The 19,859-nt window shown below is 36.7% G+C and overlaps 5 protein-coding genes across 18 annotated transcripts; 3 read left to right on the forward strand and 2 right to left on the reverse strand.

The window, feature by feature from the left end:
- Positions 1-4,439: 4,439 nt before the first annotated feature.
- On the reverse strand, positions 4,440-5,578 carry LOC140780233 (uncharacterized). Its single transcript, XM_073125646.1, has 3 exons — positions 5,316-5,578; positions 5,152-5,218; positions 4,440-4,932 (listed from the first exon to the last, which is right to left on the reverse strand). Exons 1-3 carry the CDS (start codon positions 5,397-5,399, stop codon positions 4,652-4,654), a joined length of 432 nt encoding a protein of 143 aa, XP_072981747.1. The 5' UTR covers positions 5,400-5,578; the 3' UTR covers positions 4,440-4,651.
- A 429-nt stretch (positions 5,579-6,007) lies between these two features.
- LOC140758148 (uncharacterized) lies at positions 6,008-9,911 on the forward strand. The gene is made up of 9 exons (XM_073094206.1): positions 6,008-6,164; positions 6,329-6,413; positions 6,718-6,797; positions 6,906-7,008; positions 7,097-7,253; positions 7,823-7,951; positions 8,148-8,234; positions 8,521-8,565; positions 9,407-9,911. Exons 1-9 carry the CDS (start codon positions 6,086-6,088, stop codon positions 9,539-9,541), a joined length of 900 nt encoding a protein of 299 aa, XP_072950307.1. The 5' UTR covers positions 6,008-6,085; the 3' UTR covers positions 9,542-9,911.
- A 28-nt stretch (positions 9,912-9,939) lies between these two features.
- LOC140758149 (ubiquitin-like-conjugating enzyme ATG10) lies at positions 9,940-12,313 on the reverse strand. 13 transcript variants are annotated; one of them, XM_073094211.1, is made up of 8 exons: positions 12,224-12,305; positions 12,087-12,137; positions 11,693-11,845; positions 11,529-11,575; positions 11,385-11,444; positions 10,904-11,006; positions 10,705-10,802; positions 9,940-10,313 (listed from the first exon to the last, which is right to left on the reverse strand). In XM_073094211.1, exons 2-8 carry the CDS (start codon positions 12,100-12,102, stop codon positions 10,122-10,124), a joined length of 669 nt encoding a protein of 222 aa, XP_072950312.1. In that variant the 5' UTR covers positions 12,103-12,137; positions 12,224-12,305; the 3' UTR covers positions 9,940-10,121. The 13 variants fall into 13 exon arrangements, with proteins under 13 accessions (XP_072950312.1, XP_072950308.1, XP_072950309.1 ...); XM_073094207.1 differs by having other exon boundaries at positions 11,529-11,579; positions 11,679-11,845; XM_073094208.1 differs by having other exon boundaries at positions 11,675-11,845.
- Positions 12,314-12,797: 484 nt separating this feature from the next.
- LOC140780212 (6,7-dimethyl-8-ribityllumazine synthase, chloroplastic) lies at positions 12,798-16,675 on the forward strand. Its single transcript, XM_073125622.1, has 8 exons — positions 12,798-13,029; positions 13,104-13,222; positions 13,680-13,775; positions 14,753-14,848; positions 15,093-15,171; positions 15,798-15,844; positions 16,214-16,273; positions 16,360-16,675. Exons 1-8 carry the CDS (start codon positions 12,894-12,896, stop codon positions 16,396-16,398), a joined length of 672 nt encoding a protein of 223 aa, XP_072981723.1. The 5' UTR covers positions 12,798-12,893; the 3' UTR covers positions 16,399-16,675.
- A 289-nt stretch (positions 16,676-16,964) lies between these two features.
- Positions 16,965-19,513, forward strand: LOC140758171 (adenine DNA glycosylase-like). Of its 2 annotated transcripts, none has more exons than XM_073094254.1 (7): positions 16,965-17,543; positions 17,625-17,684; positions 17,796-17,912; positions 17,991-18,088; positions 18,341-18,891; positions 18,989-19,095; positions 19,229-19,513. In XM_073094254.1, exons 1-7 carry the CDS (start codon positions 17,010-17,012, stop codon positions 19,316-19,318), a joined length of 1,557 nt encoding a protein of 518 aa, XP_072950355.1. In that variant the 5' UTR covers positions 16,965-17,009; the 3' UTR covers positions 19,319-19,513. The 2 variants fall into 2 exon arrangements, with proteins under 2 accessions (XP_072950355.1, XP_072950356.1); XM_073094255.1 differs by having other exon boundaries at positions 18,998-19,095.
- Positions 19,514-19,859: the final 346 nt, after the last annotated feature.

Here is a 19,859-nt window from a genome sequence, read left to right on the forward strand (position 1 = left end):
CAATTGGTTCTTTGGTTGGTTTTTGATTGTAACTGTCATCCTAAACTTCTGATAAGAGATTCAATTCTGAAGATACCATAGCTTTTGGCTAGTTTTTTTTAATATATATATATAATAAATTTATGTTTTCCTCTTCTTCTTTTGAAAATTGAGTCAGTATGGCTAGGAAATACAGTTCCCTCATCATATGGGCAGGCTAATTTGACTTTCATAAGATGTCCCTAAGCAATTGCTCAACATTAATTGGCCATATCTCTCTCAAAAACAAAACAAAAAAACTCATTAAGTAGTCATATTATTCTTCTATTAATTGTGTATACCACATGATCCACATCTACAGCAGCATCCAGCTCTTATATATGAATATATATATGAAGAAGGCTTCAAGAGGAAAAAAAAAAAGGAAAAAAAAGGGAAGAAAAAGGACATTTTGGACCTTTGGTTTATCGATAAAGAAAATGTCGGTAATCCCTATTGGACCAGGATTAATGGAATTCGATTTCAACCCTATTTGATCCTCATTTAACCATATGAAATTTTTTGTATAAGGATAAAACCCCCATTATTAGGAACCAAATTGTACACAGATAATGCACAAAACAAAAGTACAGACAATATATCATCAGTTTACCTCACAATGAACGTTTTACCTTTGCATTCAAAACAGACAAATATCTTTGCTTATACGCACATACAATGTGTGATATCCTTCAGACTAGACAAATTACAGACAAGAGCTACCATCTTCTTCTGTCATCAATCTCCTCATAACTAATTCCAAGCTATACTGACTACTGATTCATGCCAATAGCTCAATTTACGCGCTTCTTGGACATGGACTTGTGGGGTAATGCCTGCATCACTCCAAGCATTTTTTCACTTCTACTGTGCAAATTATGGCCTGAAAAGTCCCGTTGCGAAGTCATGAACATGCGTGAATTGGCACGATATCCACTAACAGCAATTACTGTCTTCTGTTTCTCTTTCGAAGGCATCATGAGCAAGCGGTTGTCGATATCGAGCTCAGACTCATGGAGTGGAACTGAATCTGATGAGAGAGATCTGTAGAGCTGTGTGGTCTTCTTTCTCTTAATGGCTTTATAGATCAAAGAGACTAGTCCCTCCATCCTTTCATGAAGAAATTATGAGGATAGAAGTACTTGGAAGGGATGAAAGGTTGTGTTTTGGATTAGTTATGACAAAACTTTGCCATGTTCTTATTAATTAGATGAAACTTTCAGACTTTGTAGGTTGACTTGAATTGGTCAGTTCAGCTTACATCCAAAGCTTACTAGTCTTCTTATTCCTTTATAATTGTTGAATTTTGTTAGATTAGGTTGTTTGAGGAGAAGGTAATATCACGGCATCATAGAAGTTTGAAATGATCTCTTTATTTTAGCCATCAGCATCTACGTCAGCTGTGGCTTTACTAGATTTGATTGTAAAAGATATGAAAAGGAACTATGGAAATTTGATGTCTATTGATACTTATAATACTCTAAACTATCCTATTAGTACATTTGAAATTTGTCGACTTCTACTAACGTCGGAAAATATTGTTGCCTATTTAGTTCATAAACATGCATAAAATGAACAGAGAATTCATATGGACTACATGTCTGGAAGATAATTTGGTATTTTTTTTTTCAATAAACAACTACACGTTATGTTGAATCTCTTGAAGTTAGACAATTGGTTTTTCTTTCTAGCTGACTTTAAATCACATAGAAAATAACAACAGCTGAGAAGATAAATCCATTTAACTTACTTATCTAAGGCAATGATGGCAAGGAAAAGTACCATTGCAGATGATTAGTCCAACCACTTGAATAAATCCAGAGAGATTTGTTATGAATGGTTTCAAGAATTCAAGTGATGCTTCTGTTTTCAAGCAAGCTTCCTTTTTCAAAGTATCTTAACCTTATACAACTGAGAAGTTGCATTCAAAGTCTATCACTATCCACCATCTAAACTGTTGAAATGATGGGGGTGTGATGAATACCTTGTCAAATAGATTTGGTTCAGTGGGTTTCTAGATAATGCTTACTTGGTCAGCTATAAAAGAATTTGTATGTGCATATCAGATGGTAACACCTACACTTGCATGCCTTCTCCTTGTTCCTCAAACTGAGCTCTTTTAATATGCCTCCATGATCCAAATGTTTTACTATTTCAACTCCACAAACTCTACCAATATGAATATAATGCATTTTTTGTACAAAGAGTCAAGAATCATCATTAATCCAGCTTGTATTTTATTGTCATCTGAATGCTTTTACCATTACAGCGAAAGCAATTCTTTTTTATTTGGATGGTATCAATTATGCATTTCTCAAATTTCAAACTGCGACCGAAACCGAGTTATTCTCAAGGTCATTTGGAAGGAAATATTTGTATTCAAAATTTCCACTCTTGTGTCTAACTTGAGATGTAAAGATGTTGAGCATCGCCTTTTTTCTTCTCATAAACACTGGCAAAAGAGATGAGTTTAACATATAATTTGTGAGATCTAGATAGATCCTTGTACTACTTTTAATAAGTAGCATGGTCCAAGATTCAAATTTCAACAAAAGATTATCAATTGTGCAGCTTTGGGAGTTTTTATTGAAAAAAAGAACATGTCATGGTCTTATGCATACATAAATTTAAAATAAGATGCTCATATCTAGTGTGAAGTTCACAAGGATCTCTTGATTTTTATACTTGAGATTGTTTGTTATGCAAAAATAATTATTGCAATGTATGAAACATGGCTTTGTTCAGAAAAATAACATTAAGGAAGGCCTGCACTAGGTTTATGCCCTCCCTTGTGAAAGTAATATAGCTTGTTCTACCTCATGACATCTAAAGCTGTTTCAGTATACTAAATTTTCTGATTCTTATGGTGGAATTTCCCTTAGGACATTGTTCTTGGAAAGTCAGATCCTTGTAGTGATTAGGAAAGTAATTAAAGTCAGATCCTTTCAGTATACTAAATTTTTATTTATATGACACCAGGTCAATTTTGTGAATTGATTCCACATAAGAACTGACAAAAGACAATTAGGATGTACATGGATTACAAAGTTTGCTAAATCCACCAAGACACACCAAAGGAAGAGCTTAACACATAGTGTTTATCTCAATGCAGCTTTGAAAATGATGAACACCAAAAAAAAAATCACAACATACAAAGATATAGACAAGTACTTATCTAAGATGACATAATTAAGGCACAAAGACTACAATCCAGATCAGGAGTGGAAAGAAATTAAGCGATAACAGCAAAGGAAGTGTGTGGCCATATAAAACCACATTTGAATTCTGAATGACATCTTTAAAGTGAACATTTCTTAAGAGAGTAAAGAGGCCAAAAACAGTTGTTTTGCAATGGCAACCATTACTGTACTTTCAGTTGATGATCTTGCTGGGTTGCCTTCTTGCCACTGCAGAGAACTTGACAAGCAAGAGGCTATGCTACCAGTGCTCTGCTTGTGCTGCAAGGCAATGCCCGCCTAGCGAAGCCTATCCTCACATGACAGCGTCAGATGATACTTTGGTTGCTGGTGCACTGCAATCAGACTATGTTCCTATCGATGATCGTGGAGTTTATGCTGTTCCAAACATAGTAGGAGGTGAATCAGAGGATTACAATGCATATTTCGGTTGGCAATCTACCTCAGGATCCACCTCTGGCTTCCATAGGTAATTGTATCATGCTTATGACCAAGATACAGAGCATAGATCTTATGACTATTACTCTCATGCATAGGTTTAGCAACTATATGGACAAATGCTCTGAAGGACAGAGCTATCTATCAGTGGACAACAATGGTTTAGTTGGCCTTCGAGCACTGCATTCGCTAAACAGCCTGGCCCAGGCTGACTGGAAGTTGATCAACCCACCGCCACAGTTCAACCATCGAAGCTTCTGCTTCTGGCTCAATGGGAGCACTGGCAAATGCTTGACTGTGCTCAAGGGGATGAAGGAGAAGCGATCTGTTGGCATAGCCGAATGCCAGCTCAATGGATCAAATCCGTTTCAGCTCTCTGCTTTCAGATTTCACTACCATAAGGCCTTCTGCTGCTGTGGCCTCCACAATGAATGATCATTTCATCATTCAATAATATTGCCAATGATGATTCAAAGTTAGGAAATTGAGACATAATAAAGCAGCTAAGATATTGCATTTTACAAATGCTCATTATGTAATAAGGATGATGGACCAGTGAAACCATTTAAGGAGGAAATGTCCTTAGTGATCCCAAAGACTTTTCATTCAAGCATTTCATCAAATACGTTCCTAAACAATAAATGTGCCAACAAGAGTTTGGTGAACCAACAATGTCTAGCAGCAATTCTCTCCCTACTCTCTAACATTAATTATTTCATCTTTGAAAAACTCATTCCACATGCTCATTGTGCAATAAAAATGGTACCAATGAGACCACTTCACAAGGAGTTTTTCATAATGATCTCCATCACAGCATCACTTGTATTTCATGCATTCAGTCAAATAAGTCTCAAAACACTACATAATCATTCTATTCTCTCCCTCACTCCATACCATAAAAATCTAATCTTTCAACAACTTATTTCACATGACACTCCAATTCTTCTCAATAGCTTAGGAATAGCCACTCTACCAAACTAAGCTCTTCATATGCTCCTCTAGGCTTTGGCCTCTGAGTAAAAAGTGAGGTAATACCAAGCCACAAATGCCAACCCAAGGACAAGCAGAGGGAGGAGGTAGTCAAAGAAAGTGTAGGATGGTTGATTGCTCTCTTGCATTCTCTTGGCTCTAGCTGCTTCTCCCAAATCCACTGTCTTCCGGCCTCCCTCGCTCTTCGCCGTGTAACCCTCAACTGCGCCGATTAAATAATTCTCCATCATGCTGATGGCTGAGGTGCTGTGACCCACCTCCTCAAATGAATTGGTAGCATCTCCAGAAGCTTCAAAGTTTCAAACCAAATCCAATGAAGCAAAACTAAGATTTAGGCATTGTGGTATTAACAATCATATACCAACTTTGATGTTTAGTTATCCACATATAACATCTCCTAAAAAAAACTCATTTTAATCTAACAATCATGTAACAACTATAACAACAAGAACCAAACAAAAGGTAATAATATATTAGATTAAAGATTAAAGAAAAAGAACAGTGATACCTGAAGCTTGTAGGAGGGCATCCTCCCCTCCAGGATGATCTTCTAAGAAGGTGGTCACATCATAAACCTGAATTTAACATAAGGAGAACAACACAACAACAAATGTAGTTTAAAGGGCTTATTCAGAAAAAGGAAAAAAAAAAATGGGGGAAACATTCCCAGACCTTGCCATGGATGACCACCCAGCAATCTTTCTTTGAGGTGTGGATGGAGACCTCAGATTGGGAGTATTTCTTGGAACCATGCATCTTTGGTTGCCAAATATGGGAAGAGAAATATGGGAGATGTAGCAAAGGAACCAAAGATATGGAAAGAGGTGAAGAGAAGCTGTGAATGAGTTATTTATTTATTTATTCTTGATAAAGTGAGTGAAAGTGAAACATAGAAAGAGAGAGAGAGAGACTATTTTGAAGTTTGGTGTGTGGTTGGTGGAACTGGGAGAAATTTTATTTTTTATTTTGGAGGTTGGTGGAAGATGTTGGACAGTTGGAGTTGTGAGATTAAAAAAGAAGAAGAAGAGGGTCATTAAATCATCATATGGGAAAGTAGATCTTCTGCAGAATCTAATTCAAGAAATCCTATTTGGCTGCCAAATCATTTTTAGTACTTACAATTATTATGAGTTTATGGCAAAAATCTTAGTGCAGACTATCTATACCCATCATTGTGAGTTTAAAACAAATAGAAATTCTAACCAAATTCAAAGAACAAAGAAAAAATAAATTGACTTCTCCTTCGGCTACTAGATGGTTGTATTGGGTAATAGACTTCTGCGTGTATAATTTATAATTACTTTTATCGGGTTCAAATCTGCCGACCCGACCCAAATTAATCTTTACCCGATCCATACCCAGTTCCCACCCAGACGGGCGTAGGGATATCCATACCCAGTTCATCACGAATCGAAGCAGAAGTAGTAGTAGTAGTAGTAGAGATGGCGTTGAGGCTTCCGATTTCTCGCTCTTCGGCGACTTCCTTCTTCTCCTCCTCCATCAATTCCAGCCATTTTAAGCGTATGAATCCCTCCCTTTTTCTTTTATTACACCCATCTCCCTTCTTCCCTCTGATTCTTTCTTCTATTGTTTGGTTTCTGAGGGATTTTTCTCGGAATTTCCTTAGATTTGTTCTCTTTTATCACATTTACCATTTTGCACCCTTTTTTTTTCCTTTTATTTAGTGGCATGGGTCGGCAGGGAATATAATTGTCATCCAATCAGAACATTTGCGGTAGCAAAATCTGAGAGAAATCAAGTGCCGAAGAAGTACGCTATCTTTGCTCTTTCCCTCTTTCCCTTGATGTTTCTTTTCGGTTCACCAGAACTTTGGGAAATCTCTCATGAGTGAATTAATGAAACCCTAAACCCTAGTGTACTATGGAATTATAAAGTAGCAAACAGGAGGTGGGACTGATATGGCCTGACTTGGGATTGAGAATGAATTATGTGGGAGATTGTAATGTAGGACGCTAAGCAAGAAGAAATAGAGAACCATTTATTTGCCATTATATTGTCTACCATAGTTGTTTATAATGCTAATCTAACTCCAAAGGTTATATCTTTTCTTCAGAAAGAAGAGATTGGATGAGGTATGCCTTGAAAGGTTTCAACAATATAGCCGAACCTATATCCAGTCATGGATTCTGCAAGGTTAGTTTTGTTAGATGCTGTTTTTGCATAGATATTTGTGTATATATTAGTTTCTATGCATATTTCTATATGAACATTGTGATTTTCCTTGTTTTATGGCCTTTGTAGGCAAAGTTCTTGTGGATGGAAGAGTAGTAAGCAAAGCTGGGACACCTGTATCTGATAAGTCAATTGTAGAGATAAATGCTGTAGTTCCAAAATATGTATGTAGGTGATGCTTCCCTATAAACGACCTATATTCATCAGTAAGAACTGTTTATAGGCTGTATAATTATCTGATTCATTTTCGTCAAATTCAGAGCAGGAAACAAGCTAGAGGCAGCTATCAAACAGTTTGATGTCGATGTTGTTGGAAAAGTAGCACTTGATTCAGGATTATCCACAGGTGGTTTTACTGATTGTTTACTTCAACATGGTGCATCATATGTTTATGGTGTTGATGTTGGCTACGGACAGGTTTGTGTACTTCTCCCAGTTCTTTTTCCAATAAATGGATCCTTATTGGAATTTGATATGTTGGAATTAATCAGATCTGATTGAATTGATCAAATCCAATTGGGAAATGGAAATATTCGTATTAGTAATATGTTTTGCCACCATTTTGTGGAAAGTTGATTGGATGACTTCCCTTAAATTTGATCTGAAAAACAGCTTTGACGTTCGTCTATACTAATGGAAAGTATAAATTTACCTTATGAGCTTGGGGCCATTCTCCAAACTCTGTTTACAGAAGATATAATTGGACCTCAAATGGAGGAAATATTGTTTCTTGAAATTTGATGCATAATTTCTGCCTTTATGGAAACTAGAGTTTCACGTCTTAATCCAGGAAACCCTGACTGATAATTTGATTAACCTACAATATTGTGAGGCATTTCATTAAACTTGAAGAACCACTCTCTGGAAATGGAAATTGTATGTGACATCTGATATATGGCCTTTCGACTAACATTTCATTTGCTTTAATTGTGGTTGATTGCTGTGACATGGACTTCTTTCTTATCCAACATACATTGGTTTTGTAGGTGGCTGAAAAAATTCGCCGAGATGAGCATGTATGTATAATGGAGCGGACAAATTTAAGATATCTTTCAGAGTTGCCACAACTAGTTGACTTAGTTACCCTAGACTTATCATTCATTTCCATACTTATGGTACGCTTTCAATCATCAGCAGCTAAATTCTGTGCTGTTTCAGATTAGGACACATTTCTGAATTTCTTATTGCTATTTGGTTCCCTAAGGTGCAATCAGTTTATTGTGCTTTTTGGTTCTTCTGACTTATCATCTGCATGATTAAAATGAGATGTACAAGAATTATTTGAATGCAACTTTCATCCATACAATGTAGGTGATGCCTGCTGTAGTGAAAGTTATGAAGATGGAGTCTATATTGATAACATTGGTGAAGCCTCAGTTTGAGGCACGCAAATCCCAGGTTTGTCACTATGATGATCTTTAAGTCACTGAAGGTTCACTTATAGCCTAAGATGCTAAACATAAATTAACTAATTCCTACTATGGGCTAATGTATGATTCACTTGTTATGGAAAGCCTTCCACTGCTCTAATCTTATTTTTGAACTCTAGTTCTGTTCTACCAAAGATGAAGTTAGAGGATTTTCATGTAGAGAGATGAAGATGTTCGTTTGTTCTGATATAATTGTCTGATTTTGTCAATGAAGGTTATCATTGGATAAATTACATCTTTTCTTGTCTTTTCAGGTAGGAGGTGGTGGGATTGTGAGAGACCCTCAGGTGCACCAAGAAGTATGTGTTTGCCTCATTTTATGTTGGTTACTTACTGGTATCCATGTCTTGTTGCTTTAATTTTTCTGTTTAATCACCTTTTAGGCTTTAGTAATATGTATTAATACTTGATCCTATATAGTCATTCTATCTTTATTGATATCATCAGATGTAGCCAACTTTATGCAATACAACTAAGTGACTCCAGGGGTAGGATTGTTTACTAGATAGCTCTGGATTTGTGTAGCTGGTAAATTAACCAGACTTGTCCTAGTAGAATAATAGGGTGATGAATTCTACTTCAGAGTTCCCATTGTTATATCTGGGGATTATTGCTAATAAATCTGTTAGTCCTCTTTTGTCCTTGACACATGGATGGAATCATTACAATTTACAGATCAACAAAAACCTGCTTGCCTCCCAACCCATCAGGTTCTTTTTGAATTGGGAAACTTTTAGCATTTAAATGAACCTCCATTTCAGCTTGTGAGGTTGAAGGGTGATATGAACGCTGCCACACCTTTCCTAGGCAAAGCATCTTTCCAGTCCAGAAAACCACATCACCTTCTATTTGATACTACCTTTAATTATATTACTGCATTTTTTCGTAGAGGTTCTGCAAGAGTTAACTGATATGGCATACATTTCTATTCTGAACTTCTTTCATGTGATTGCATTCTTAACTTGTAAGTTGCTGTAAGTTATAGATGCATAGGAATTCTTGTATAATGATGCCAATTTGAAGCAATGCAATTTGAGTAATTTCTTGCTATGCTAACCCTATAGAAGGCAATTGTTTTGTTAAAAAGAATTTTTACCATTCTATCAGTAGCTTATGACATAATTTGGGTACTGCCTACAGGTTCTTGAAAGGATAATTAAGGGTGTAGAAGAATTTGGATTCTGCACTAAAGGGTGGATAGAATCACCAATAAAGGGGGCAGAGGGAAATACCGAATTTCTCGTTTGCTTTCAGAGAACACCAAAGGCAACATGATGCTGCACTGGTAGTAGATTTTGGCTGGTGCATCTCTAAGATGGCACAGCACCTAACCTTTAGACTGCAAGATGGCCACTACACTGGAAGGGCTGGAACTGTGGAACCAAGTGCATTTAGCACCGTCATTTACAGGTGCAAATCATCACCAATTGCCACAATTTGGAAAAATAGCTTTCGATAATGTCGCATGTAAAAGAAGACAGTTTTTGCTTCTCTCCTTTTTAAATGCTTGATGATTTATTATGTGATCACAGTTAATGCAGAGATGTGCCCATCTGCAGATTCCTGATTGAATTTGACAAAACTTATGCTGATATTTTCATTGGAAAGGAAATACAAGCAGGCAACCAGGGAATCATTTTGTATCTGTTTCATTTTGGTTGTCTTAGTTCTGATGAGTGAGTAGGTTGTCATCCCAGTCTTCTAATACAAGCATATATATGTACATGATACATCACCACAGTTGTTAAATAATGCCTTCTGAAAAAAAAATAATTATGACATTAAATTCTGAAAGAAATGGCTAAAGGCTCAGGATTTCCAAGTTAAACAAACATTACAAAGTGGCCAACCAATGTCACAAAGACTTATGATACAGTTCAATAGGGATTTGCATTCCAACCGCTTGGCCAACGACTGATAACCATGCAGTTAAATAGTGCAGGGTCTTGAGATCTCTTGGCTCGTCACCTCCAACAAGCAACTTCATCCAATCACTAGTTCCACAGGGGTGCAACATGTACCATGGCCTGCTCAAGTAGGGATGCTCCTGCAAGAATCACAAAATAATCATGTTCTTTTCAGCCAAAAGAAAACTTGTAGTATGTCAATGCTGCCCCCCAGAAGTGAATGTAGAGCTAGTCCCATAAAACTCTCATCTTAAAACAACAATTAGGAGAAGTGGCAACCAGGAATGGACTAAGAAAGCAGCGGATGGAATGGATCAATATAAATACTTTAGCATGGTTCACATCTATCCCAAACATGTCAAGCAGCATGGTTCACATCTATCCCAATATAAAGAACTACCCGGTCTGTATTCTTCATGCTCACAAAGTGCTACTATGTGGAAAATAATCTATACGATGATAATTCAGTAGTTTTGCAGCTTAAAACTTTATACGTTCTATATCAACAAAACAATGTCAAAGTGCATGTACCTCCTGAGTCATGAAAGTCCATTTTGATTCGCTTAGGATTTTAAATGAATATGGAGGCAGGTCCTTTTCAATGTCATCTAAGTTCAGAGGATCACCATCTACCAGAAAAGAAAAAGGTGAGATGCCAATCTTCAATTTTTGAAGAAACAGGAAAAAAGAAGGAATTAGCCTGTGCACAGCTATTCCAGAAGAGACATACCACTTGTATAACCACGAAAGTATAGTACAGGAACCCTGTAAGAGAAACTGTAAACTATGTGGAAATCATAGGCATGCATAATATCCTCATTGTTGCTCTGGACCTAACAACAGAATGAAAGCTGGCTAAGTCTTAGCAGACAGATTATGAACAACAAAATGTACAGAAACATTCACAAGGAAGACTGAAGGGAAGCTGAAGTTTCGAAAATCTTAATTACATGCCAAACATGTTAGGTTTCTACACTATATTCTATGAGAACTACTAAGAGGCTTAGATGATTCTATTACTTACATTCATTCAGAATGTCAAAAACAAGACTCACCCTACTCCCAGCAAATAAATTAATGAAGAACCATTCCTTTGCAGATACAAAAGAGTGGGTGCGGTGCCGTTGGCGCGCTAGTAAGTGATCATATTATTTCATCTAAACACAGAAAAATACTAACAAGATGCCAAATTCTGCAGTGACAATGTATACCAAGGTAGCATCATCGACGAGCTTTTCACTAGGAAAGCAGCTGTTATCACTATTCTGTTCCTGAGAAAATAAACCACCATTGACAAAATTAGTTTGAAGAAAATAGTGCATATTTATTAGCGCTAAACTAGCAAACATACTGACCTCGCGTCTACTGGGACGATACACCTTCTCTAGCACCAAATATCCTTCTGCCTAAGCATATTGAGATGAACATGGAAACAATCAAGACTGAGGAATTGATTACTTAATGGTAAGAAATTTATGATCAAAAGAGAAAGACCAATCACCAACATTAGATGACACACCCAATCGTCGACAAGGCATCCATATCCACTGAGGAAGAGTTGCATCAATCTCCTTCCACCTCTTAGCAAGAGCTACTGCAGATGCATTGAAGTCATCAGGTGAGAGAGCCCCTTTCCACGAGCAACTGCTTCCCATCATCACTAATAGTGAAACTAACCAAAAATTATTATAAAATCAAGCCATATTAGATCATGATAACAACACTGCCCTATCTCAAATTCTCAACACATCGCAATAAGGGAACCGAAAGAGAATCCAAATTAGACAATAGCTATAACCTCATTCAAGCATAAAAAAATTACAATAAGAGAGCTGCTCAGAAGAAATCTGGAAGCATCAAACAAGTCTACCGATCGGATAACCGAGATGGGTATTCAAATATATGATACTTACCATCAATAATCACCATCAAGATGGAATTTTCTTTTCCCAAGAATTTCCATCCTAACCAACAAAGAAAGACGCAGAAAGAAGATCGAAATCAAACAGCATAACAGCATCTAATAGGGAGTAAAAAAACAAGAAGGAACCTGAATAATTGCAGCATAAGACTTTCTTAGAAAGGATTAGATGAACTGAATCAGAAGAGGAAAAGACAAGACGGAGCCCTAAAATTGCCGCGGAGTCTTTGGAAAGTTTTGCATTTATACCCTTCTAAAACCTCTTATTTCCGTCTGACTTTAGAATAGTTAATTTTTTTTTTTTTTTTTGCATATATTTCCTTAAATTTTTTTTTATTTACTTGTGTACCTATCTAAAGTTGAAATGATATTTGTATGTATAATTGTATGCCCCAAAAATATGATTTTTTCCATGAATACTCCTTAATTTTCATTAAATATAAGGTTGAGTTTTAATAATTTAAAACTAATATAGCCATTATTCTTTTTTATATCTAAACTTTTAAAAATATTTATATGAATAAGAGTTTAGAGAATGTATATAACCAAATAAGAATTTTTTTTGAAGGGTATACACGCAAATATAAAACTTCAAAGGGTTTACGTACAAAAACCTATTTAAACTTTTCGGCACGTGTGGCATTCGTGAGTAGTTAACTCTTAACTAGGAATAACGGATCCTCTGCATCTCCAACTGCAGGAATTTACTACATCGGTGCTACGGATCGGCTTTCTCCGTTTTAACCTTAGCTCGTCGACGACCAGAACTAACAGCGCAGCAAAGCAAGCAGTGATAGCGATGGCCTCGACTGCCGCTACGACCAAGCTCGCCCACCTCATCCCGTCTCTCTCCCTCCAGGCTCCTCGGTTTGCTCCGAGTGCTCATCTCGGTGCTTCTTCCAAGACCTTAGTCTCCTTCCCTTCTTCCATCTCTGGTGCGTAATCACCTCTCCCCTCCACTCCCCTTTCTTCATCCCTTCTCCATTTCTGGATCTCTTTCCCTTTGTAGTTTCCTCGAAATTCTTGGTGTCTGCAAGGAGTGGGAGATACCTCTCCGTCGTCGCGGCCGCGGGGCCAAAGCGTTTGTTAGGCTCGCTGACGAACACCGAAGGACTGAAATTTGCAGTGGTGAGATTTAGTGTTTTGCTTATTTTGTTTTATCAGAAGTGGAATGCGTAGTACTTGTTTGATGAAATGCCACTTTGGGAATTTGCCTTTTCGAGTGTCCAAGCTGTTAATTTTAGATGTCCAACTGGAAATTTTAGTTTTTTTTTTCTCAAATGTAGGTAATCTCGCGCAGGAGGTTATGAATTGGTCATGTTATCTTTTGTCGATTTTCTTAGATGGGTTAATTTGAGGCTTGGAGTTTCTTCTTTTTTAATAGAAAATACAAATTTATTAGATTTTCCTAGAATACAGTTGATTTATTTGCTTTATTTCTACATCTAATTTATGATTGTTGTGTTGGTTGTAAGCTTAAAATCTGATGAGGTATAAAAGTATATCTTTATATATGTGACATATCTGTATTCATTTTAAAATCTAACGTATCACCCTTAACTTTATTTGGGTTCTCGCTCTGCAGGTTGTAGCACGGTTTAACGAGATAGTGACAAATTTGCTGTTGGAGGGAGCTCTAGAGACCTTTAGGAGATATTCCGTTAGAGAAGAAGATATAACAGTATGAAATTTCAGGGCTTCTTCTTTTTGTCTCAATTATATGTTTCCATCAGAAAAATGGTAATTTTGAACCCCAGCTAGAATCCTCTGTTGATGTACTAAAGGAACACTTTAACTAGATTATCGATCAATTTTAATCTATATATTTTGTTGGGATAATTTACTTTTTATCCTCCGAACTATTAAGCTTTTGCACAATAACTTCTTGAACTTTTTTTTTTGTTGTACATAATAACCTTCAAAATTATCAGAATATCTCATTTGACCTATTCGATTAGGAGATTATTATGTACTAAAAAAATAATTTAGAGGGTCGTTATATATCAAAAAAAAGTTTAAGGAGTCATTGTAAAAAAAGCTGATAGTTCAGGGAGTGAAAAAGGAAGTATTTCTATTTTGTTTTACCTTTCCAATATTTGTATGGAACTTCTTTCTTTTTTCTTTTTCATTTTTATCTAGTATGGATCTACAACTAACATATACATATTTCTGCATATTGTTTTTGAGATGATGTGCCATAACATATGATGGATTACAGGTGCTCTATATTACTGGCATAACAGGCATAATGAACTGATAGCAATTCATATTCAAGTTGTAGTAGATTCCTCAGAAGTGTGCTGGCTGATATTTCTTTCCACTTGTATGCTGGCACTAATATTTCAGCTGTCTTTGGTGAATTAGTACTCTTTGGTCGATAATGTAATATCTTCTAGAAATTTATGTTACTATTTACTGCAAATTCTTCATTGGGAAATTTTTGGAGTTAGTTCTAGAAGTGGACTTAATAAAAATTGAACAAGTTTGACCTTTAATTCTTCTTATTAGAATCATACGGATGTTCTTCCTCTGTATTCAACTTAGCAAAATTAAGTAATTAAGTTGCAGGCCTACTTTCTTCAGATGTTATTGTCATTATATAGCATGTTATCATTTTCTTTTGTACTAACATGGGACAAATTGATTTTTGTCCTCTAGGTTGTAAGTGTTCCTGGTAGCTTTGAAATTCCTGTGGTTGCACAAAAACTAGCAAAGTCGGGAGAGTTTCATGCAATTTTGTGCATTGGAGCTGTGGTAATCCCTTCTTTCTAAACTCACTCATAATTGTATATGTTGCCTGAATTTGTTACGTTTTCTTTATTCAGGAATGTAGGTGACTTTTTTCTTTTCAATCATTTCTTCTCTGTACAAGATGCAATTTTCTGTCTTTTATGCCATATTACAACTTATAGAAATTGTGTGTGTCTAACTTTTAACTCCTTGATGTTAGTTCCCCTTTTTCTTTGTATTTGATGATTTGATCTTCTTTTATCTGTAGATTAGAGGTGATACAACCCACTATGATGCCGTTGCAAATTCAGCAGCATCTGGAGTACTTTCTGCTGGACTCTCTGGAGGTATGTCAGTTAGTATTACTAATATATATTTCCATTTTTATTCTATGTTTACTAGAATATTTATGCTGTAATTACTGAGATATCGCTTTCTCTTGTTTTTTTTATCAGCCTTCTCTTAGAATGTTCCCTTTATAGTTCCTGAGTTACTTTGATCACAATTATCTTGGTGTTCTAGTGGCCACTCACGTATAGCTTAGAAGAGGCTTCTTAGTACATTTATGGCTAACTTCAACTTTGCTTTTCTTTATAGGGAAGTTGTCCAACTGTTGTTTGATTCCATTATCATTACCTTGTTAGCAATTTTTAAACAACATTTGTGATATTTTTTCATCCATACGTTGCAATCAGAATTTTGTCATTTTACTTCTCACAAACTTCTCTCCTGGATGCAGATTTTGACCGAATCATTCTTCATTATCCTTCTATTTATATCTTTTTTGTCTTTTGGTTGAGTAATTGTTTATTTTGCTTCTATCATGATCATTTTGTACCCATATTATTGTCAAGTTGTTTCGCACCTTCACTGTTTCCAGCACTTCTCTTTTTGGTAGAGCTTCCTCATAAAGTGTTTCAATTTGTTAAATCACCTTGTTGGACAAGATTTAGCTGTTTCTATTTTGTTGCAGGAGTTCCATGCATATTTGGTGTTCTCACATGTGATGATATGGATCAGGTAATTCAGCATTTTCCGTTAGTTTTGATTTGGTTCAACAATAACTTAATACACAGATCCATCGCAAAATAAAAAACTTTTGTTTCTTTTTTGCATCTTACATTTGTTTGACTCTATATATGGACTGAAGAACTGCAAGCATCAGTAAAGACAGGATTTTCATGTATTTTCTCCTGCCTGTCTCATTCTTGTACACAGATGGGTTAGTTTATTTTGTCCATCATAAAAGTAGGTGATGCATCCTACATGTGAATTGTGAATTAACCTGATACCCGAAGTTTGCCTGCTGTGTATTGTACCTCTCATTATTTAATGATTGCATCAATCTTTATAAACGGTTTTTAACGCCAAATTGGGCGACATGTACAGGCTTTAAACCGAGCTGGTGGTAAATCAGGAAACAAGGGTGCAGAAACTGCTCTCACGGCAGTAAGCGCATTTTTCATTTAATTTACGCTCTATGAATTTGTATCAGGATATCTAATGAGAGATTCTCTTATTCTCCTTCCATGTAGATTGAGATGGCTTCACTATTTAAGCACCACCTCAACTGAGCGAACCAAGAGTAGAAAATCCAGCCTGAATGCCGTCGCCGCTTCTCATTTTCTCCTTCCTTTTCTCTAGCAGAGTTGACTGTTGTTGTTTCAGGATTTCGCCCTCCTTTTGAGATCTTTGTTAAAGGACCTATCTGTAGTTTGGTCACTACTATTTATTTCTGTTTAACTTTCTTAAGGGTGAGTTAATAATTTCAGGGATTGTTCTTCAACCAGGAATAATGGAAATAATGGATTATTATTTTTTAAATATATTGGAAGATGATAAGCCTTCTGTGTTATCCTGTCTCTTAGTCTCTCTTCCTGAGCTTCTAAACTCAGATAGGTAGCTCCTTTCTCGGGGCATTTAACCAAGTATTTTTTTCATATATAAAATATAGCTATCTCATAAAGAGAAGAAAAATATACGTAAATAAATAAATCGTCGAGAAATGCCCCCCTGTGATAATATTATTAAGCATCTTTTGACAACCTTTTCTTTAAAAAAAAAAAAGGAGGGGGTGATTTGTAAATAGTAAAACCGTACTGGTTAAATTGCAAATTTGCTTATAAGAAGTAGGGTTAAATATGCAATTTTTCTTGAGAAGAAAGAAGAAAGAAAAACTAAAGAGATGGTGAGATGGGTCAATTTGCAAATAGGCGATCTCCTTCCAATCCCATCAACCCCTCTCTTGGCGGCAAAACTCCCCGTCTCAATTTCGAACCCTAACCCTTCCATCTTCCCCTTAGTTTCATCCATGGACTCAATCGTGAACAGACCAAAGAGACGAAATCGACGCATAGAAACCTTGGGAATAGCTTCATTGGATGATGATTCGGATCCACCACCACGACGGCCAGTACAAGCCCAGCTTAACGCCGTCGCCACCGAAGACATGGAAGACTTCTCAAGGGTAGAGTCCGAAAGCATCAGGGCTTCCCTCCTCCAGTGGTACGACCGCCATCACCGAGCTCTCCCATGGCGAACAGAAAGCAGCAAGGGGCAAAGTGGGAAGAAGAAGGACGGCGTCGACGAGAGGGCATACGCTGTTTGGGTCTCGGAGGTGATGCTGCAGCAAACTAGGGTTTCCGTTGTCGTTGAATATTACAATAGGTGGATGGAGAAGTGGCCCACCATTCGCCATCTCGCCTCCGCTTCCCAAGAGGTAGAGAAGTTATTAATTTGGCATGATTTCGAGAGAGGAAGAAGAAAGTTACTATTTTGATCCGTTTTCTTTTCTCTAAAGGAGGTGAATGAGATGTGGGCGGGATTGGGGTACTACAGAAGGGCTCGATTTCTACTAGAGGTGCGAATTTTGTTATATTTCCGTTGCTGCACGCGTTGTGTTTGGTATTTTTCCCAGGAGAGTTTAAAATGAGGCTTTTGAGATCATTATTAGTATTGTTTGTGAATTTAGGGGGCCAAGGCCATCGTCAAGGTAGGAGAGTTTCCTCGAACGGCTTTGGCACTTCACGAGGTTCCAGGGATCGGAAATTACACAGCAGGGGCCATTGCTTCTATAGCTTTCAATGAGGTGCGTATGTTGGAAATTTTCATTTTCTGTCTTAGAACAGCAGACCATCGAATTATCTTCATGATTATATTGTTCCAGGTGGTGCCCGTCGTCGATGGGAATGTAGTGAGGGTTATCAGTAGGCTTAAAGCCATTTCTGCCAACCCAAAGAGATCTGCAGCTGTTAAAGGCTTCTGGTGAGCATCTACATTGTTCCTTTTCCAATCTAAATGGCAATTATGACTATGAAAATATGATGGTTATTATTAATTAGGATTTCGCCTGTTATGGTTTAGGTTTTTCAGGATATTGAAAGATATGAGTAATTCTAAGATTATCATTCATGTTTTATTCTCACTGCTACCTGTGTAATCTAATCCACTTCATCCAATCTTGAGTTGTGTTGAATTTTCAGATCTGCCTTATGAAGTAGATGTTTCATATTGCAGGAAGCTTGCTGGACAGTTGGTTGATCCTTCCAGGCCAGGGGATTTCAATCAAGCCCTAATGGAACTTGGGGCAACCTTGTGCAGCAAAACCAGTCCTGGTTGCTCTAGATGCCCTGTTTCGAACCAGTGCCGAGCATTCTCGCTCTCTAGAGGAAGTGAAAAAGTAAAGGTTACAGATTTTCCAACAAAAGTATTGAAGGCCAAACCGCGGAATGATTTTTCTGCCGTTTGTGTTGTTCAAATTGTAGAAGTGTCTGAAAAAGAGATGCCATCTGGGACAGATAAAAGGAATGCTTTTCTTCTAGTCAAGAGGCCAGAAGAAGGATTGCTTGCAGGGTTATGGGAATTCCCATCAGTTCTACTGGATGAAGAGTTAACTAATGTAATAACTAGGAGAGCAGAGATGGATAAGTATTTGAACAAGTTGCTTAACCTCGACGTCAAAAGGGATTACAATGTGGTCAGTAGAGAAGATGTTGGAGAGCATGTTCACATATTCTCTCACATTCGTCTTCGAATGTTTGTTGAGCTGATGATTTTGACTACGAAAGGTTTGTATTTGTTTTCTTTCTGTGTTGTTGCTTGAAATCACAGCATTGGTTTCTCTAGATATGCTATTATTCATTGCATTCTTGTGCTGTTTTAAAGGTAATTTAGATAAATTGAGCAACAATCAGGAGGAATGCACTCCACATTGGAAATATGTTGATGAAAATTCCATTTCATCCATTGGGTTGACGTCTGGAGTAAGAAAGGTAAAATCTGTACAGCATCTACTTTGTAACATCTTATACATGCCAAATCAGAGCCAACGAGTCTTTAGTTCCTGAATTCTTGGACTGCATGTTATCTCTAGAGTTAAATTTTCCAAGTATTTCCTTAATGCAGGTTTTCAATATGATTAAAAGTTTTAAGGAGAAACAGCCGTCGCAAGTAACAAGAACATCAAGAAAAAAGGTCAAAAGGCTAAAGTCCTGAACAGTAGTCAAGCAAATTGACATGGGATCGGCTTTATGCATAGCAATATGATAGTAAGCTTGCTTGCAGTATCAGCTGGTTGTCCATAAATTATTTGTCAATTATTTAAAGTACATAAATTTTGTGCCCAAGTTGTTTGAATTATATGGTTGGTAAGGGTGAGGCTGGTTTTGAATCATCAGCATGTGAAATCAATTTTGAAAGCAATATAGTATTTTACTACTTTTCATGTTCATGAGCAATGTCTCACTTGTGAGAGTTTTTGTCCAAACTAGCCCTCCCAAAAATATTGTTTACACAATCTAGTACACTTAAAAACTTAAATATCGTGAGTTGAACTGGAATATCAATTTTTAAATTTCTAAATATAAATTGACATATTCCTTTTTTCGTACTGAAATCAATTGATAGCTAACATAAAATTTGAAAGCTGAACAAATTAGGCAGCAGCTTCATCTTGTTAAAAAAAACAGCAATTTACAAAGGGACCAGAAGCTTGCTGAGTGAATGCAATCTAATGTTGAGGTTTACTTTCCAGTTA

Source organism: Typha angustifolia, chromosome 3 (assembly GCF_048772165.1).
Source record: "Typha angustifolia cultivar Huaian chromosome 3, ASM4877216v1, whole genome shotgun sequence".
Lineage (NCBI taxonomy): Eukaryota > Viridiplantae > Streptophyta > Magnoliopsida > Poales > Typhaceae > Typha > Typha angustifolia.

Bases quoted from the DNA above. Each gene is read 5' to 3' on its own strand.
- LOC140780233 (XM_073125646.1), bottom strand. From the start codon at position 5,399: ATGCATGGTTCCAAGAAATACTCCCAATCTGAGGTCTCCATCCACACC. The intron at 5,219-5,315 runs GTCTGGGAATGT...TGTTAAATTCAG, and splicing joins GGGTGGTCATCCATGGCAAG to GTTTATGATGTGACCACCTT. The intron at 4,933-5,151 runs GTATCACTGTTC...GAAACTTTGAAG, and splicing joins TGCCCTCCTACAAGCTTCAG to CTTCTGGAGATGCTACCAAT.
- LOC140758148 (XM_073094206.1), top strand. From the start codon at position 6,086: ATGGCGTTGAGGCTTCCGATTTCTCGCTCTTCGGCGACTTCCTTCTTC. The intron at 6,798-6,905 runs GTTAGTTTTGTT...TGGCCTTTGTAG, and splicing joins CCAGTCATGGATTCTGCAAG to GCAAAGTTCTTGTGGATGGA. The intron at 7,254-7,822 runs GTTTGTGTACTT...TTGGTTTTGTAG, and splicing joins TTGATGTTGGCTACGGACAG to GTGGCTGAAAAAATTCGCCG.
- LOC140758149 (XM_073094207.1), bottom strand. The intron at 11,007-11,384 runs GTATACATTGTC...TTCTGTTGTTAG, and splicing joins TCGTCGATGATGCTACCTTG to GTCCAGAGCAACAATGAGGA. The intron at 10,803-10,903 runs GTATGTCTCTTC...CTTTTCTGGTAG, and splicing joins CTTTCGTGGTTATACAAGTG to ATGGTGATCCTCTGAACTTA.
- LOC140780212 (XM_073125622.1), top strand. From the start codon at position 12,894: ATGGCCTCGACTGCCGCTACGACCAAGCTCGCCCACCTCATCCCGTCT. The intron at 13,223-13,679 runs GTGAGATTTAGT...CTCGCTCTGCAG, and splicing joins AAGGACTGAAATTTGCAGTG to GTTGTAGCACGGTTTAACGA. The intron at 16,274-16,359 runs GTAAGCGCATTT...CCTTCCATGTAG, and splicing joins CAGAAACTGCTCTCACGGCA to ATTGAGATGGCTTCACTATT.
- LOC140758171 (XM_073094254.1), top strand. From the start codon at position 17,010: ATGGTGAGATGGGTCAATTTGCAAATAGGCGATCTCCTTCCAATCCCA. The intron at 17,544-17,624 runs GTAGAGAAGTTA...TTTTCTCTAAAG, and splicing joins TCGCCTCCGCTTCCCAAGAG to GAGGTGAATGAGATGTGGGC. The intron at 18,089-18,340 runs GTGAGCATCTAC...TTCATATTGCAG, and splicing joins GCAGCTGTTAAAGGCTTCTG to GAAGCTTGCTGGACAGTTGG.